Source organism: Molothrus ater, chromosome 3, assembly GCF_012460135.2.
Source record: "Molothrus ater isolate BHLD 08-10-18 breed brown headed cowbird chromosome 3, BPBGC_Mater_1.1, whole genome shotgun sequence".
Lineage (NCBI taxonomy): Eukaryota > Metazoa > Chordata > Aves > Passeriformes > Icteridae > Molothrus > Molothrus ater.
Window position 1 is genome coordinate 25,941,084 of NC_050480.2, and position 20,499 is coordinate 25,961,582.

The 20,499-nt window shown below is 36.1% G+C and overlaps 1 protein-coding gene across 1 annotated transcript in view; it reads left to right on the plus strand.

The window, feature by feature from the left end:
• The window catches only part of CAMKMT (calmodulin-lysine N-methyltransferase), a 212,920-nt gene that overhangs the window by 10,501 nt on the left and 181,920 nt on the right, over positions 1-20,499 (plus strand). Inside the window, exon 3 of the mRNA XM_036379602.2 lies at positions 4,106-4,170. Within this exon, the coding sequence (XP_036235495.1) occupies positions 4,106-4,170 (65 nt within the window). The remainder of the gene's footprint in view (positions 1-4,105; positions 4,171-20,499) is intronic.

Here is a 20,499-nt window from a genome sequence, read left to right on the forward strand (position 1 = left end):
TTTTCCATTGATCAGTCATTTGCTGTTTCAAATACTAAAGTACAGAACTGAAAGGAACTATGTCAGCAGGTTACAGGGAGGGTTAAATCTTTGTAAAAGGTGTTTAGTGTACTTTGCAAGATATCGTGCCTTTATTCTGAATATGAATGAACCTGCAGATAAAAATATGACAGAAACTATTAGATGATTCTAGACCTGTGGTTTAGAAATGAGGGGCATGCAGAGACACCACTTGTCTGTGCAAGCTGTGTTAGAAGATGGTATAGGACTGAATTCCATTGGCTGTTCATCTTGGATATTTCTCCTAATAATATTTTCAATTTTAAAGGCTTTTTATTTTAGGGGTAGAGATTAAAAAAGTGAAGGGAAACAAATTTCAGTGAATATTGCGTACTTCTTATGGACAATTCATGTGGATATGACAAACTTGCTTTCTTCCATGTATTGCATGCTAAGAGACAATGTGTGAATTTAGCACCAAAAAGGGTTGGCCCTAGGAGCTGGAAATGGAGGAAAGAGATGAAAAGTGATTTGGCAATGTACTTCTTGTATTCACTGGTCAAGCACTGGCTGCTCCATCATATTGCCCAAGATGTGTGTATTTGTAAAAAAGAATTGTAGTCAAAAAAGCTTTGTTTCAATTTCTTGCCATATTAAGCTGGGATCTAGAACTGGAATGAAAGAAGAGTTCACTGTTTTTGCTATACTCTGGCCCAGAAAGCGCATCTGCTAGATAGCAAAGTTTGCAGATAACTCTGAGGTTCTTAGTGACAGTGACAATTGATAGTGATATACTACAAGCTTTTTTGTGAAGTACCTTAACAGTAATTTTTCACCATTATCTCATCTTCAATTTTTCACAAATATACTTTTAATTTCTACATAGGTTAATAGTTTATGGTGATGTGTTTGGTTTTTTTCCCCTTTTCATATTATGTGGAAATGTATTCTATCTTAGATTTTGTAGGTTTTTAAAGTTAATATAGGCACATACTTGTGTTATTTTTCATCATCAGTTTAAGAATAATATAAAAGGAAAGAAGGAACTTACTTTTGTTTCATTATGGTTGATGAAAAGCAAGCCTTAATAGGGACCTACTGAAGGGGTTTTTTTTTTGTACTATCCATAGTTATTTTTAAATACATGGAAAAGTCTGCCACTTGTGTTGCCTGAATTGGAGAGGAAGGAACATTAGTATATTTAAAGGCTGATCTCACTCTCTCTGACATCATCCAAAGTTGATTTATTTGTAGTTCAGAGTAAGGAATTCTGCTTTGCTTTGTATCAGGAGAAACATGAGTTGAATTAGTTTATTGTTCATAGATTTGTCTTCTATTACTCACTGCCTCAGCCATAGAAATTGTTGCCTGTTGTTCCTTGAAGACTTATTATAAGAACACTGTGAATCAGATTACCCACGCCAGCGTAAAATTCACTTTTTCCATGATGCTTACCTGTGCTTCTTTGAAGTACTTTGTTGATCTCAGCAATCAGAGCTTTGAACTTCTTAGAACTGTATGACATCCATGACATGCTCTAAAGCACTGAATACTAACGTTCTTCTGTATTTTGAGATACTTGTGGAAATTTATGGGAATTTAAGGGTTGGGATTTAATCCCAAGCTTCTTTGATTCCTTTCCTTGACTTTGATAATTCCGTGCACATGACACTTAAGACTCTGTCAGCTGCACTGTGGAAAGCTGTGATGGTGACAGACACTCATGGAAACAAGATGTGCTGTATCTTGGCAGTTTTCTCTGGCTTTGCTGATGGAGGAGCAGCTGAGGGGATGGGACAGTGAAGCAGCAGCTGCTATAGATCTGCTGAGGATGTATGTGCAGGGCAGTGGATCCTAAACACAGGCTCTGGTTTTTAGGTGCAGGACTGAGTGGTGCAGTATTTATGGCAGAATATGGGGTTAAAGAACACCTGTGTTTACAGGTGCATGTAACTTTAAGTCTGTGAGTAAGGCCTGTGATGGAAGAGTTGGGGAATACCTGGTGCAGAGTTCGTCTGCATGCTCCACAAGTACAGATCTCCCAATGGAGAAACATGGCTGTTGCCATTTGGAAGTGCATTTTTCTGAGTTCTCCCTTTCACAAGTAGATCAGCTGCTGGCATGTTGCTTTCTTCAGTCCTAAAACTTGTCTGCAGGAAGAGATTATGCTCAATTCCGCAGTTTTTGGATCCCACAAATTTTAAGCAGTTTTGGCTAGTGCTGTGGTTTTATAATTTCTCCTTTTTGTGTTTCCCTGCCTTTTGACCCTGAAGTATATAAATTGTATTCTTTTATAGACCAGGACACTTCACTTACTTTTGTTTTTCTTTCTTCATTCTGTTAACTACTGGTACTAGACTGCTAAATTTTTATCCTTACCTCTGTTTGTTTCACTTGGGGAGTTACATGATAAATCTCCTTTAGATATGAACTATGTACATAAAGAAATTGGGGGGTGGGGGGGAAAGAAACCAAAACATGTTATCCCAAGATTACCCTGCATACCAACAGAGATTAAAATATTTCTTTACTTCCTCAGCATCTCCCACCCTCCATTTGCTTTCATTTAGAGATGAGACATTCACAGTTGTGTAAGAGCCCCCACCAGCCCCAGACATATGCAGACTTAGAGTTTATAGGGTTCTCAGGAGTCAGCAGGGGAGAGTTTAAAGGGCAGCTCTGTGGCTGCAGAACTACCAAACCTATCTCCTTTCTTGTTACTTCCCTTGCACCAGCTGTCCAATTCGATGGAAAACAAACTTGCAAAAAAGAAGTACATTAACAATCCATCAGCATTCTTGTAGACTTCCTCTGCAGAGAAGGCATGTAATTTTGGTTTGGTTTTGTGTACCTGGGAGAAGAGCACTCATGTCCAGTTGAATCTTTTGTAACATCTCTCATATAGCTCTTTGTGGCTTTTGATGTGCTCAGTTCAGTTTGTTAATTTGATTTCCATTTGATTTTCATTTTTTAAGAATTAGTCTAGTTGCTGTTTGGTGCTTCTCAAAATTTAACTTGTTAATATTTATTTATTTAATGCTCATGCTTATCAGAAGCTATAAATAGTGGGCTTTTCACAATAATTATGCAATTTCATGTTTGCAGAATGATTTATTTTTTTCCCCCATTCTTACAGCAGTCTTTCTTCAGGAAAGAACAGCTGAGAGAATGAGAACTAATTGTGTAGGTGTTAAAATTCTGGGATTTATTGCATTTTTTTTAGTATTTCAAATTAATGTGTTCCCAAACAGCCTTAGAAGCTATATTTGAAACATTATTAAAACCCTATCTTTTCATATTTTGCTGCCTTGCTGAATTCCTTCTAGATTTTCTGTCATGCATTTGTGAAACAGCTGTGTGATCTGATTGTTGTAAAGTGTGAGACTAATATTTTGTTCATTTTGGGCTTAGATTAGTTTGGACTATTTAAAACAAAATTAGATGCTTTTTAATGTGTCTACCACTTCCCATTTGAAGGCAAATCTTAGGTGAATTTTTATTCAGTTTTGGTGCTTATTCTTTCTGCTGCTGTCAGTATTTTTTTGCTCACTGCATTCTAAAATTCGCAGTTGGTGTATGAAATTTAGGTAATTTATTTATTATCCCCACTTATGAATGTTCATTTCACATGGGTTATGCAAATGTAAAACCAAAAAAAAATACAGTTAACTGAACACATTAATTGGCATTAACTTAATTAAGTGTTCTTGATTTTGTGGGAGAAAATAGGAATGTGCATACAGCTGCTGTTCAAAAATACTTTATGGATTTTCCCTTTCAAAGAAATCGATTTACCAAAGTTCCTCCTTTCTTCTATGTAACTTCCACAACTAAATAAAAATTGATGCTCCTTGGTAATTTTTTCCTCCTGATAGTAGTTTCTGAGAAACACAATCTCCTGATTAATGGATTTCAGTGCTGGGACTTTGAGGACTGGTGAATGTCCCCTTGTTTTCCCCCTGGTGGCTACAGTAGTACCTATTTGCTGCTTCACTGTGAAAGGGGATGGTGAGAAGTGAATGCATACAGTAAATCTCTTTTTTGAAGATGGGTTTTTTTTGATGGTTTATGTATTAGTAAAGTTGCTTTTTTTGTTTTCTTCCAGATTTCACAATGGCCTGTTAAATGTCAAAGATGTTCTTACAAGTTTTGACAACACGGGGAATGTCTGTAAGTCACTGTTTATTTAAGTACAGTACTATGTTGATAGAAGTTTAACTGCACCAATATAAAACATTTCTGTATGAGCCCTCAATAACCATTTAATTTAGCTGGAAAACTGCATTACTGTGGTCAGGGTTACCATAGCATTACAGTTTTACGTAGCACCATTGTTTGTGTTGGATACACCCTTAAGTTCTCCCAGTACAGGTTATTTTTTGTTGTGGCTATGGTGGGAACATTAGAGCAACTGGACTGGAGTGGATAAAACATTAGTTTAGCCCACTGATTTGTGTTGGCCAGGGGCCAGCAGTGGCTCTGTGAGGAACAGCAGTGCAGGAACATGGGAAGCAATCACAGGTACTTCTAGCTTGGACAGAACAAACTTGAACCAGAGACACACAAAAGAAAGCACTCAGTCAAGTTGTGAAATTCCTCCCTACAGAATGTTTTGGATCCTAAAACATGAAATAAATTCAAAAAGGGGGAAAAATTGTGCAAGAAAAATTTACTGTGACTATTAAATATACAGACATGACTTATGGCTTAGGAAGTGCTGGGTGTTAGGAGAATTAATGGGGCAGTGGGATGATATGTTTGTCCTGATCTTTCACTCTTGTCTAAGCATCAGTTACTGGCTGCATTAACCTGAGGCAAGATGAGCTCTAAGTGGGCTATCAATGTCTGACCCAGTATGGCTCTGCTTCAGTATACTTATTAATAAAATTATCTATGCTATTAATGGACTTGAATTATCAAATTGTGGTAGGTGGTGGAAACAAAGCTGAGCCAACATTGAAACATTTTTGATGTGATGAGTAATTACTATTATATAATTAACATTTAGAGATATACATATAATTGTTGTTTGGTTATTCTGCCTTATCTTTCAGGTTGGTTTGTTTGTTTTCAAAGAAGAAAACTGATAGAATAAAGTTGGTAGAGTTTGCCAGATGTTAAAGAAATATACACATATTTCCCCCCCCCAAGCCAATGATATAGAACTGTTTTGATATATATGTTTCATCTCAAATTTCCAGTCTTAGTATTCCAAAGCTATGTTTCAATAAACACTAGTTCTGTTAGTTCTAACTATATAACAACTTAAGTATTTCTTTTGAACAGCAGAGAAAATACTTTGCGTGTGTGTGTCTAAATGTGCTTCAGGTAATGAATCAGTACAGTGTAATATGGTTACAAGATTTCTTGTTCTTTGTGTACCGAGTTTGTGCTCAATCTACACAGATTTCCTTGTTAACACAAAGAATTTATTCTGCTAAAGTTCTTGTATGCTTTCCTATTGATAGATGTGTTGTCAGCTCCTCTTGCAGTATTTCAGCTACTTTTTTATTGATTGCAGATGGTAGAACAAGACTTACACTCTAATAGGCACACCACCAGTGCTAACACTGGAGTAATATGACATTTGTGGTTCTCAGTGTTTCTCTGTTTATACAAAGATTCACATTTGTCCTTTTGGATTCAGAATTGCTTTGCGGGTTCATGCTGTGTTATTATATACAGCGTTTGCCAAGTCATTTCCAGATTCACTGCTTCCCTATTTTTAAATGTCTTTGTCTGTAAGTGTCTGTCTGTATGGATCTACATATTACTGATTTATGCCTGTTTTACTATGCACTCTAGATTACACTCTATTAGCATAACTGTGAAATGATTATCTTCTGGCAGCATGCACTACTGGCTTGGAGTGCAATAATGACACTTTTTTGCTACCACCTGTATGGAATAGATGTTGTCAGTATCCAAGCCAGAATAACTATGTGCCTGCTACACCATCATAGTGAAGTTCTCCCAGTCATATGTTTAGTGAGCTGCTCTGTTTGGGTCATAACTGATGGAATTTCTGCGTGCTCCCGTTATCCCTTAATTCAAATTGGGTCTTTTTTTTGATCTTTTCTTGTGTATTTCTTGACTCTCTTTGTGTTAGCCCACTGTGGAAATGATGAGGGTGTTGTGTTGCCTCCTTTTACCCCCAGAGGTAACTACTGTTGTCTTTCTAAAATTAGGCTGACTGTTTTTTATAATTTCTGTAGTGTTCTACAAGAACTTTTTATTATTAAATCATAATGTACTCAAAAACCCCCAGATATTTCTGAAATAGTCTTTGACAGTATCAGATTATTTCTCCTAATATTTAATACTAATGGAGCTAGCCAGAACTCAATGTGCTATGTTCTTTTGGGGCACACTGCATAGCTAGCATTTATTTACTGGCCACTAAACTTCACTTAAATGAAGTTTAAGGTTTAATGACTTGGACTGACTTACCACAAAACAGGGAAATGTTTTTGCATTCTGGGTGTTTGTTTTGGTTGCCATACTGAATATTTACCAGCAAGAGCAATGTTTTTTCTAGAAGTTAGTAGATTGTGAAATAATTTTATATGAAACAGATTAGCTTTTGTAAAAACTTAATTTTGTTTTTAAACATAATAATTTGTTTCAAATAACAGGGGGGGAGTAGTTTGGGGGGAGTTTTTTTGTAGTTGGGGGGGAGTTTTTTTGTTTCTTCTAGTGAGTACTTTATGTTAAAACAAACTCTTTCAGGGACTGTTTCTATGGTATTTCTGTTTGCCCTGCTGATCTCTGTGCTTATGGTTTTTGACAGCCACATCACTGTATGCCATCAAAAGAGAAGTGGTAGAACAGACTCCAGTTAATACCACTGTCTCCATACTCCCAGTAGGTATCAAGTCAGTACAAGATGTGCCACTAGCTGGCAGCATTATATAAAATATCCATAAGCAGCTTTTGAGGAGTACTTGTGATTGCTTCCAAAAATGCTGCCTTACACCAGAAAGACTTCTAGATAAAAGGGGAGCCAGCTGCAGTAGCTGTCAGTGGTGTATTGCAGGGTCCCAATTGTTAGCTTTGAAAATTGCCTCTGCACGATGGCTTGTTCAAACTTTGTATTTGTATACCTACACTTGTATTCTGTCTGTTTTTAAAAGATTTCTGAAGATGCATTTGCACTGCAGGATTGCCATTGTGAATGAAAATTCACATTGCAAGTTGCAATGGGTTTTCACTTTGTCAGAAAAATGTGGAAGTTTTTTTCTCTCTGCTCATCCTTTGTGGGAGAGTGGTTTCCACATGAAAACTCTAAATGAATTCTCCACACAGACAGGGTGCAGTGCTAAATGTACTTCCTTCAGCTTTAATTCTATGCATAAACAGGAGGCAGGGAAAAAAGGACTGGAATGAAGGAAAGGATCAGTCTGTTCGTTTTAGACAACAATATGCCATCTGTTAAAAAGAGGGTACAACCTGACACCATCTCTGGTCCTGAGACAGTCCTTTAAAAGAACTGATGGATCCCAGGCAGAGGGTTTGGTGGTGGCATTATGGGATAGCATCAGTTGGCCCCTGGAACCACATGCTCATCCTGGCAGAAGAAATCATCCAAAAATTAAGGAAAATTCTGCAAGGATGAGCTTTTGAGAGTGTCTCCGTCCCTTGCCTTTCCAAGTGTGAGAAAGCAGTTATAACTGAAGTGCTTATGACTCTATCCCAGAAAACAATCATTGCAGATTATGTAAACATTTAGATTAAGTGAAATGAAAAGGGCCAAAATGGAAACCTCTTTACTATATGCCCCCAGTCTAAGCAAGCTACAGGCTGTGTAAAGGAGAATTTTAATAAGTGAAATACAGCATATTTTTGAATGTTCATCTAGCAGGCTTTTGTCTGATGTTATCACAGAAACAAGATATTCCAGAATGCTCAAATAGTATAAAATTGAAAATATACTATATGTAATAGCAAAACATTTTCTTGTAAACTGCACATAGCATTAGTTAATAATTTCAAGAAACAACATGTTCAACACATACTCATTTTATTTTCTACTTGGCTGAGTGTACAATTATATGTTTTAGAACTGAAAGAGCAGCAGAGGGTGCTACAGTTACAGAGCTGCCCAGGCACACACTCCAAAATTGTTGCTCCTGTAGGCAAGTAGATCCTGTAAGCTCTTAGGCTTTGCATTTGGGATAGATGTAAACAGGATAGTTTTAAATTTTGTTGCCTCTGTTTATAGAGGAAAACAGCTACTCTACGTGACATCCAGGAAAAGTAGAATTATATACTCACTCCTTTCTTGACTTTTTTATTTTAATAGTTTAATTGGTGGAAAATGTTACATAATTTCATTAATTTCATGAAAACATAGTGTCTGGCTGTAGCTACTATTACAAAACACTTACTCAACATCTTTAGAGCTGTTTTTGTTTATGATAGTTTTACATTTAGAAGTTCTAGTCTCTGCAACAAGTTTTTTTTGAAAAATTTGTTATTTATGGATGTTTTTTTAAAATATGTTTCCAAAATAAATAAGCTAGCTAAACTGAAGAATATTTTTGCCCTTCATATAATATTTTTCATGAAAATAACATAAGAGAATGATTTTTTTCTTAACTTTCAAATTTGTATCGAGGTGTTTTGGAAACAAAAATCAAGAAGGAAACAAATTATTTTTCTCTGTTTAGGTTTCACTTTTTTTTTCAGTTTATATTAATTTTAAAATGATACTTAAAACTGGTAATTATGCAACTTCATTTAAAATTTACTTAAGAAAAATATTTTAAAATTTTCTTTAAAACAAAGAACCTTTTCTTCTTTCCTCCATTTTCTCAAATAACTAAAGCAAGAAGAATATTTTCTTTCTGGTGGTATATGATGATGGGTTTAGAGAGCTACTTGTTTCTTCAGAGCTCTCACTGTGTGCCTCAGATATGTGCACTCCTCAATGGATAGATGATGGCAGCTACAGAATGATCATGTTTGGAAGGAGAGATGCCATAAAGTTACCTGGGGACAATCACCAGATGACATCCTTTATGGCAGCAGAGGCACTCCTGTATTGCATGGAATGTTACCTGGAATCAACAGTTTTCAGCTGCTGCTGTGGAAGTTTCCCACATTGTTTTGAGTAAACATCTGGTGATCAGTAAGCATCTGGTGATCAGTGAAAAGCCTGCCAGCTGGAATATGCTTCCTGCCCCTCCATGCCTCAGTCAGTATTCTCACCTGAAGAAACTGCCACCCGTTGTCCTCTGAGCCTTCTCTCATTCCTCTGGTGTGGCAGTTTGAAATGATTTACCATGTCAGAACCTCAGAGCCCCTTGGAAGTCTTCAGCAAAAAATAAATTGTCTGAAAGAGTGTTTGAATAGCAACGATATGTGTTGTTTTGAATGAAATATTGTATTTGTGATACCTACAATTTACTATTCACTATGCAGCTTCCTTTTAAATAAAACATTTCATGATCAGGGTTAAGAAAAACCAGCTGTTTCCTCCCTCCCTCCTTCATCCAATTCACTTCAATGATTCAGTTTACAGCATCATCCCAAGCAGTCATGTTGACATAACCCATAAGGCATATGGAATGGAGCAGAAAATAAGTATATGGAGAGAAGCAGGCAACTTTTCAATTACTCTTGCTACCAGAATTGTTTTTATGAGGTTGTTCTCTGATGGAACATCAGTGATTTTGTCTGTTTTAGGTACTGTCCTGAAATATTCAGCTTCTCCCCACTCGCTAAAATCTTCTATCAGGAACCTGTGTGTGACAAGAGAAGTCATAACCGTGGTCAGTTTCCCTTTCGTCTAAAGTACTTTTTTCCTACTATGTATTCCAAACATTATCTGTCTTTTTGCCTCTGCTTTCAAGCATGGCACTAGCTTAGAGAAGTGGGAGGTGAAGAAGCCCAGTTCAGCCCTTCTGAGTACCCTCTTTCTTGCTGGGTCAGATTGAAGTTTTTGTAGGAACTGTTTCTCCTGTTCAGGTTATTCCAATGAGAACCTTTTGGTAAAAATATGTGAATCTCTCAGAGCAACTGCAGTTACTTTTCTGTGTTGCTGAGCAGTTTTTTGTACCTTGGCACTCTGATTAGCTATGTTTTGGCATCATCTGTTGTCTTAATCTTTAAAAAGTAGTTGGCATTAGTAGGTTTCTAAGTGTACTACTTGTGCTAATCTTCTACAATGTGAAGTATTTTTGAAAATATTCCATGTATTCTAAATGGATTACCATGAGAAATTGGATCTTTTGATTTACATTAATTAAAACTATGAAAGTACAGTATAACACCTTAAAATAGCTTGGTAGAAGGAAAGTATGAATGATTTTAATTAATTTTATGGGGTTTACTCCTGCTTTAGGCAACTTCTCTTAGTCACCTCTTTAACTGAGATAGGGCAGGATAATGGTAAGCATCCCTTTAAGTTGTGCTGTGCTATTAATTCAGCTTAGTCTTTTAAAACATTTTAAAGTTTTTTCTAAAAACATTTCAAATTTGAGCATAATTGAAGTAAATAGTTTCAAATGAGTTTGATGTGCACTGGGTTGTTACCATTTGTGTGGAACTTGTATGCTTCTTTGTAATAATTCATTTTGTTGTCACAGTTCCTTTCACTTGCCATGTTCTAGCCATGCTTTCAGTGCTGCTTTTTCTCAGTGCTGAGATCTCCCTTCTGTTTGATACAACCACCTGATGCTGGTGGTTTCTGACATGCACATTGGATGGGGCATTTCTCTGTACTGTATTATAGCCCCATCAGTGGCTGAGGTGTGGAGGCAGCAAGGGCAGTCCTTGTTATTTGTTTTCTTTATACAAATGCAGCTGAAATGTTATGCATAACTTGAACCTTGTTTTGGTTTTGTTTCAAGTTTGGTTTAGAGAACTTTTCAAAAGTTGCACTGTATTTAATTTTAAAAAATCATATTCAAATGGGTCAACCCATGTCTTCTTTTGAAAATGTCACAGTAAAAGGTTCCAATTCAATTTAACACCAATTCCTAAAATTGTATTAAAAAGACCCTACTTTGAGTAAAATATTTCTGGAAGTGAGAATTTGAAACCTTTGGTGAATATATCCATTTGAAATGTTTTGTCTGATTGTTGCATTGTGATGATAGTTCTGACTGAAAAATACGATGAAAACGGATCTACATAGCAATGACCAGATGAAAATTCAATGTAGATCTAGTATTCAAAATTAGTAGTATTGAAAATTCAGTGTAGATTCTAGTATATTTAGCTTCATAAATTAAATACTGTTATTGAGAGTATGTACATTTAAATTAAATTATATCTGGGTTTAAGGTATTCTTTTAAAAATATTTTTCAATAATGTGGAAAGAAGTGGATAAGATATTATTTCAGATATATAAAGGACTAATTTTTGGTAAACTTAGTGGATTAAAAGACCCTCCTATACAAGTGTTTTGGTAAACAAAAAATGTGTGAACAGTAAGTTTGTTAGAATTACTGGAGTTCAGCCTTGTGGTTTTAATTAAGACTGCAGCCCACTTGCAAAAGGTTTTAGTGACTATCCCATAAACAATGATTTAGAACATACTGGTTCTAGCAATGATTTCACATCTACTCTCCTCACTGGTAGAAAGTATCTCCTCATATCTAATGGTAGCCTTTTTTACTAAAGCTTAAACTTATTACTAGTTTGGTCCTTGGCAAAACTGAAATTTTCTTTTGCAATAGCTTTTTAGGTTTATTAAATCATCACATGGCCTTGCCTATATCTTCTTTTACTTACATCCACCAAGCCAAATTCTATCATGTTTTCTTAAGCTGCAGTTTTTGCTAGGCTCTGACTTTTCTTTAGACTCCGTACATTTGGCTTGTACCTTTCTTGAAGAGTGATTGTCAAATCTGGGCATAGTATTCCAGTTGAGACTTCTATAATGCTAAGTAAACCAGGAGATTTTGTGTTTTACAGCCTGTAATCCCAATGTTGAATTTTCCTCTTACAACAGCATGACTTTGACTCCTGTTGAGCTGTTGACTTGCCATAAAATTCTTCAGAAGGAATCAGTTATTCCTGACTGTGTATTTATGTAGCAGATTATTCTTACCCAATTTGAATACCTGGTGTTTGTCCCTGTTGAACTTCCTGTTTCCAGACTTCTCCCAGTTCATTGCTTTTATCCTTTGAAGCTTGTCTTTCAACTTCCTGGACTTCTAAAATTGATAAATTGCTAATGGGCACGTTCCTTTAGATGATCAATGAAAACACAGAACAAAGCACAGTCTGGTGTAGGCATTTATGGAAACTCCACCTGTTAAATTCACCTGCTTTTATAGCAAACCATTGAGAATTATTCCAATTATTCTCCATAGTCAGTTTTCTTCACCCATGTAACCAAATTTTATTTAGCCTGTTTCTTATGAAATTGTCAGAAGACTTTCTGAAGTTTTGATACAAGACATCTACTCCTTTTGCCCTATAAACAGGCCACTTATCTTGTTCCTCTAGTGAATGGTTTTTTAATTAAAATCTGTAATTTATTTTTTATTGTTATACTTTATCATGGAATGTGCAACCAGAGAATGAAAAACATGAATCTGTTTAAAGTTTTTAATTACGTGAAGATGAGAGAGAGGTTGAATTGAATGAAACATTATACTTAATTATAGAATGCATAATTGTCTTATGCACTGAAAGTCACCTGATGATTCTCTGCCTTGCAATTTCATTCATTTTCTGAATGCTGTTATTTTAATTATTTATACTACAGATATATGCTATCTAAGTTTTTATGCATAGTTCTGTCTTGTAGTTCTTTGATGTCCTGAAGGAGAACTGCAACTTCTCTGAGCTGTGTACTGGTTTTGTGACATGTTTGGTCATCTAGCAAAAATTAGTATAGGATTGTAAAAGTCATCTATCCTAATACCCTTTATTTCCCATCTCCCTACTTGCGATAAGTGTGACAGAAAGTGAAATAATGCAAGGTTTGGGGTTTTTAAAAATTATTATTTTGTTTGGGGCCTTTTTGGTGATTTGGGAGTACTCAAATGTGTTTGGGCCTCTTGCACTGGAGAAATAGAATTCTGTAATAATATTCAAGACTAAAGAGAAAGAAATTTGAGCCCATTATACCCTTTAACACCAACTCCTTGTCTATTGTATTTTTGTCAAACTGTGACCTATGCTTTGTGAGTTAAGTTTACTTTCTTCTCATCTATTTGAGTACTGATGGAAGATGTTTCACTATCTGAGGGACTCTTTTTACCATTGAATTTTTAGGTTCCCCTTTATACTTAGGCCCATTCCCATATTTTAAGGCAGTACTTGTTGTCATGTTTAAACATGTGATTTATATCAACTCAGAAGATAATGCTGTAGTCCCCAAAGCACTCTTTCACATTTGTGAAAGAAATATTGGATCAATTTTAGAGGTTAGAGATCTCATAAGTTTCTATTTTTGTTACAGAGCTGCTCATGGTTAGAAGTGGGAGGCAGAACCAAGCCATCTTACAGTGGTGGTATGCAGAGAACTGCCTGACTTCTAACCTTTCCCACATACAGCTTTATTGCAAGATCTTTGTTAATTTGCAGTGTTGTATTTTCAGGAGTGCCTTCTCATTTTAAATGCCCACCCATTGGGAGTGTCAAAATGGAATGACTTAGAGCTGTGTCAAAAAAGAGTTCTGGGCATTGCTGAGCTGAACATTAGATCCTCTGACAATAAAATTTTGTCCTCCTTCAGGTAAGGAGGCCTTTCTTCACACTTAGTGGCGTGGCCTGGAATTCACCACAGCTGATACTCCAAGACTTGTGTGTCATTAACACTCCCTCTCTTTGTAATTTCAGTTCCTAACTTGATGCATTCAAAATCTTAAATCCTTCCCTTTATTTAGATGCTTCATCTGTGTCTGTCAAAAATAATAGAAGGTGTAACTTTATTTTTTGGTTTGTTTACCTTCTATGAGGTAGCTGCATATTTCCTCTAAAACTTACGTGGTTTCAGATATGAGTCTAATGATTATAACACTTAGAAGGAAGTTTCATGAAAGTAGGGGTAGTCAGCACACCTGAGTTAGCAAAGAGAATGGGCTCAGAGCTTTTATGTGCTCACTTACTGGAGCTCCTTTTGGACAGTAAGACAAGAAATAATATTACTAAATGTACTGCATAATCCCTCATGACAGTGTGTCAGGAAAAACCCCACTGCAATCTGCCTGTAAGTATGAATTTAGAGTGTGAAGACAGTAGCCTACCTCACCAAAAGCTCATTCAATAAAATTTACCTATTCACACAGCTGAAACACTGTACAGTCTTAAGCCATTTTACAAATCAGCACCTTAGTATAAATTCTGTCAGGCTAAAAGTACTGGAATGTCTTCATAATAAAACATAATAGGACAAAGCAGCTTGTATACAGGGTCCTTATTTTTGCTGTATTTTGGTTGTCATTTTTAAATTGTGGCAATTTGAAGCAATTTGTAGGTTTGCTTACTATTTGATTGGACATTCCCATAGTAGAAAATATTAATTCCTTTTGTTTGCGTGATTAAAGACTCTGCTGAAAATGAGCTTAGCCAGATAAACAGAGGGGGTTTTATTACTAGTAAGAATTAATTTGATAATTTTGTCCACAGCCATAATCTGCTTTTAAAATCATGCATTATATTTTCTGTGGAAGACTAACCAAGATAAATTCCCTATGAGAAAGGCATGTGCAACTGCACATCTGCTATGGGAGAAGCTTACTTACTGACAGGTGAATCTGAGTCCATTTTCTAATTATTTCCTAGGTTAAAGTAACAGAAGAAGATTCTTAATCTTAGAGTGTCTCAGAAAATATATTTATGTAGGTGGATTTTGGCTGGTTTTGATTGGACTAGTGCAGTTATTTCTTAAACAGCAGTGAACTGTCAGTATTTATGTACCATAATGTTTTTCCCTTTGCCAGTTGAAATTAGCAGGCATTTTCAAATGCACATCTGTGAGAAAGTGCTGAAACCAAAAGTCAACTATTTATATAAAATAACTCCTACCAGGGCAGAGGATTCATTATATTGATTAATAACAAGGACTGTGCTTGTTGCTGGTTTTAGATGTTTGTATCTAATCTTAGATTAATAATAATATTTGAAAAAGGTTGAAAATTCATGAGTCTAAGGTACAAACTGAAGTTTGCGTTCAATATTTTTCTTTTCCTCTTTTTTTTGATATGACATTTGTCCCTTTCTTGAGCTGTGTTTAAATTTCATAAAGCACAGTTTTTATTGTTTTTCCTAAAGAAACTCTGACATATAGCTATCAAGTTAAAGAACTTATGAATTTTAAAAACAAATACATGCAGCAATTTAATTATTCTTTGCTGTATGTAGGCACACTCCTGAGGAATTTTGTAACTTTTCTCATGAAGAAGCAGGCTTTTTACTTACCATAAAGTTGAGCATTAAAATGTGAACAGCTTTGTAAGCCATGACTTGAAAGTAATAGCAGTAGCAAAAAGAAACAGTTTACAAAGGTTTTAAGCTGCGTTTTTAAGCTACTCAGAAATGCAGTAGGACCCACAAAATGTTAAAGATACACAGAAATAAAATAGTCATACAGGTTTGACATTTAAAAATGGAGATATCTATATTTTTTAAATGGACAATAAAATATGTTGTCTTTCAATATACATAATTCAAAGAAATAAACAGGTATCCACTAAGGCAATAGAATCATATGAATCAAGTAGAGATGGACAACTTTTGGAAGCCCTCCAAATAATGCCTTCTAATTGTTTGCTCAGCTAAAATTCTTGTTGAATTATTTCCCTTGTTTTCAAAGCATCTGTTGAAAAAGAAGTATTTATCCTTCCAATTCCCATTGAATTTTCCTGTTCCAGAGATAGAAACATGCTGTTATGCCTAGCATTGAAAAAAACTTAAATTATAATAGAGGTATTTTGAAGATCAGCTACTTAGCAGATACTTCATTCATTGCAATCTTTTTTGTAACTTATAAATGCTTTACAATGTAAATTTTTGCATACTGCAGGAGCTGGTTGCACATATCCCATGTTAATCTCCAGAAGTTATAATACCTCACACTTTCCATTGGCAGGCAAAAGTAATTATGATAGCAATCAACATATATAATATAAATTTTCAATTACTTAATTTTGTTGACAGTAGGTGCAGCACAACAATATAGCTAATTTCAGACAAATAAAAATTGGTAGAGGTAATCTAAGTGCTTTAAGTTGTTGTGATTGCCATTATTTCAAAAATTTATTTCCTCATAATTACTCTAGTGTTTTCTTTTGAGGATTCTCTTTCTTTATGTGCTCTTGAGAAAATGATATGGTAAATATTTTGTGTTGAGGTACACATTTTATGGTTTGTTGGGGTACGTGACAGTCTAACAGAAAGGAGAGAAATTATGCCAATTAATTCTGGAACGCTTATCTAGGATCAGATTGAACTGCTGATGAGTTAGATTAATTAATGAAAATTCTGTGTTTTCATATTGTGAAATATATTTCATGTGTTTTCAATTGTTTCTTAGCTGTTTTTTTCCTTTTTTAGAATAAACAGGTTTTTCTATGTTTGGCATCTAAAGGGCTTTGTTGTAATAGTTGGATGTGAACTATCAAAAAGAAGTAGGCAGAAAGCTGGAAATGATGAGTCCAATTATCATAGAATGGTTTGAGTTGGAAAGGATTTTAAAGACAATCCAGTTCCAACCCTTCTGCCATGGGCAGGGACACCTTGCACCAGCCCGATCTTTTTCCTAGTATCTAATCTCAACCTGCCCTCTGTCAGTTTAAAGCCATTACTCCTTGTCCTATCACTACCTTCATTTGTCCAAAGTCCCTCTCCAGCTCATTTGTAGCTCCTTTTAAGTATTGGGAGGCTTCTATGAGGTCTCCCCGGAGCCTTCTCTTCTCGAGGCTGAACAATTCCAACTCTCTCAGCCTTTCCTCACAGGAGAGGTGCTCCAGCCCTCTGAGGATCTTGGTGGCCTCCTCTGGGCTCTCTCCAGCAGGTCCATGTCTCTCCTGTGCTGGGCCCCCAGAGCTGGATGCAGGGTTCCAGGTGGGTCTCAGCAGAGCAGAGGGGCAGAATCCCCTCCCTGGCCCTGCTGCCCACACTGCTCTGGCTGCAGCCCAGGACAGGTTTGGCTTTCTGGGCTGTGAGTGCACATTTCCAGCTCATGTCCAGCCTCTCACCCAGCGGCACCCCCAAGTCCTTCTCCCCAGGGCTGCTCTCAGTCAGTTCTCTATTCCACTTGTATTTGTGCCTGGGTTTGCCCTACTCCAGGGGCAGCACCTTGCCTTGGCCTGGCCTTATTTGCATGGTTATTCCTGTTAGATATTTTTACAAATCAAAACATTGATTTGTAACTGCAAAGTTTTTTTTATTCTACAATTACAGACATGTGTGCTGCTCAGAAGAGATTAGGCTTATGATTTTTTAATTGATCTAATTGGCATGGACTTCTTAATGTGTATGTATATGGAGCTATTACACATAATTCTGTATGTTCATATTATATATATGGAAAAGAAAACCCGTTTTTTTAACAGGGTGTTTTTTGCTAAGATATTGTCAGAGATTTATTTTACCTGACAGTTTACTTTGACCCTGCCTGAAATAGGATCTTATTGGTGACATAATTATTGTAAGATCATGAAGGTAGAACTACAATGTGCCATCTTTCCCCAAATGTTTGAAAGCATTGTCAGCTTTTGAATTACTGTCATATTTTTTCAATTGTTTTTAGTACAAGTCAAATTTGACTTGCCTTAGTAATATAAAGAATCTCATTGTCTTCAGCAAGGCTTGTCAAATGAATCAGAAACATTGTCTTCCCTTTAAAATTGATTAAAAAAATCCCCCCAAATTATTTTAATTTGAATGAGGTGAGAATCCAGTAAGTATTGAAATGTTTTCTGTGCTGAATAATAAGGAGTGTGATAATTGAAACTTGGCATAGAAATGAGTAGCAAATTTTACTCTTCCTCCTCTTTTTGAATTGGCAATTTGAATGTTGCATAAAGTAGTTACTGAAACACGCTTAGTACTTGATATTCCAAAAGTACAGTTCAAAAAAACCAATAAGTAATACAGTTAAGGTGTTATATATATATATAACTGCTTTAATGTAATATATTTCATATTTTATAGATCTGTATTTCATAAGTGTGTGTGTATATATATAAATATTTGTAGAATTTGTAGATTTCATCTGTATATTAAACATTTTGAAGGATGGTGGCAGGTACTGCCACAGTTGTTTGTCTTTAATCTTTTAATTGTTTGGTTTTTTTCCTACCAAAAATGTCAAAGCTAGGTTTTTCCTACCAAAAATGTCATAGCTGGGGAGAAGATCCATGTTGCTTTCTGATGCTAAGAGGAGATGATTGCAGGAGGGAGTGGGAATAACACTGAGACTGGTAACAAAGTGTCAGAAGGCAAGGAGAATGTAGGGGGGAAAATGAGTGGAAGAGTAGTGGCTGGGCTGGAAGGAGAATTGGAAATAAAGAAAAATAAATAAAAAATAATTGGAAATATTTGATTCGTTTTCTTCCAAGAGATATACCAGATTGGGCAGAGAGGAGCCTGTATGAAATCACAATGAATAAGATTAATGTGTCCTGAGACTAAGTGGGCTGAGACTAGAAGTAAGAGGTGGAAAGGAGGCAATGCTAGCTCAGCTTCACGGGGGCTGGAAAGAAATAATGGGTGCCTCAGGAAATGTTTCCTACAGGGCCAGCAAAAGAACTGTATTTCCAGAGATCTCACTGATCCTTTCCTGTGCCTACTCAGGTGAAATATGTATTTCATTCTTTTTAACTGCTGATCTTTGTTTTAATTTACTTAATTTGCATAATTGTAAAGGAATTAAAAGCAATCCGAAAGTCACACTCCTGCTATCAACTTGTGGAGGAGCTGATACTCCAGATGATGGGATTTTTGATGTTTAAAAATACTCATAGAAGTATGTTTTAATTTTAAGGCCTTGGCTTTACAAAATGCACCAATTTACCTGTGCAAAAAGAAGTATCATGGTTTGTGCAGTTGCTTAGAGAGCAGATATCCTCCTCCACCTGCCAGAAGGTTCTCAGTGATGGCTTGGCTCGTATGTTATTTATCTCAAAGGTTAAGGTCTGTTCTACTGAAGCAAATCATGACTGAAATGATGATTTGAACAGGAAAAGCAGAAATGTCAAAAAAAAAAAGAGATTCTAGATGCTTTAGGCTCTTAAGACTTAGTGGATATTTTTCCTATTTCTATGCTTCAGGGCTTTATCTAAAGAAGGCCTTGTTCTGAATTCTGTCTATCCCCAGGTCACCACCACATGTTGTAAGAAACATAATCAGCAAGGACTGTGAGGTGAAGGAATTGTTCTCTTAGGGGTGAATGCTTGGCTCTTTTTCAAATAAAGATACTGAAAAGCAGACAATTAATAGCCTGCATATGGCTTTCTAGCCAAAAGCTAGAGAAGCCTGCTTTATTAATAGGTAAATTCAGAAAGTAAGAGAAGGATCTGTATTTAACTGAAGTGTGAGTATTGGTTATTTTATCACTAAATGAAGACTTGCCTCTAGTTCTGTGGACTAGAAGGAAGTGGTGGTCCTTGGCGAAGTACCGTGTGTTGGAGTATTTAGTCACATGTTGGCAACAGGCAAACAGGCAACACAGGCAACACAGCTATGCTAGGGTTATAGCAGCATTCCCTAACTAATTTTGTAATTTCCAAAATTTGGCAACTCACTCAAAATTTGGTTACTTTGAGGGAAATGCATGTTGTAATTCTGTATACAAATTTGTACTATAATCATTTTATGCTTAGACTTCAGATCACAAACCCAAGAATCCTTCATGTGGAAAAATAGTACTTGCTGAGATAACTGGCATGCATAACATGTACTCGGAAACAGTCTTATTTCTGAAATCCGTATTTTCATTTGTATGTCTAACCCTTACAATCTGAATCATCCTATGATTCATAATTCTGTTATGGTTTTATAGATAGACAGTAGTTTGTGGTGATAAAATTGGATGTAATAATCTAGCAGTTGGAGGTAAATTTCAGTAGCCCCATGTAAGTCCAAAGAATACGTTAAAGTCAAGATTGTGTCATTTGTTGTCAGTTTAAGAAACTTTCAGTTTGTTGTTGTGAATAGTCTTATGGACACTGATCAAACTTAGGCTTTATTGTTGCACAGAGCCTTAATTTAGTAAGCTCCTGACTAAGAAACATTCTTAGTTTGTGGGATGAAAACAGTTTATGGTGAATGCAAAAGCCACACACAGGCAAAGCAAAACAAGGAATTTCTCTACTTCCTATGGGCAGTCAGGTGTTCAGCCATCTCCAGGCCCCCATCACATGTAATGGTGAATTGGGCAATCACTCCAAATGTCTCCACTGTTCCTCCACTGTTGATCCTTGTTCCTCCTTCGTCCTCCCTCTTTATACACTGAGCATGATGCTATGTGGTCTGGACTATCCCCTTGGTCAAATATGGAATATCCCTTTGGTCCCTTTTGACCCAAATATCCT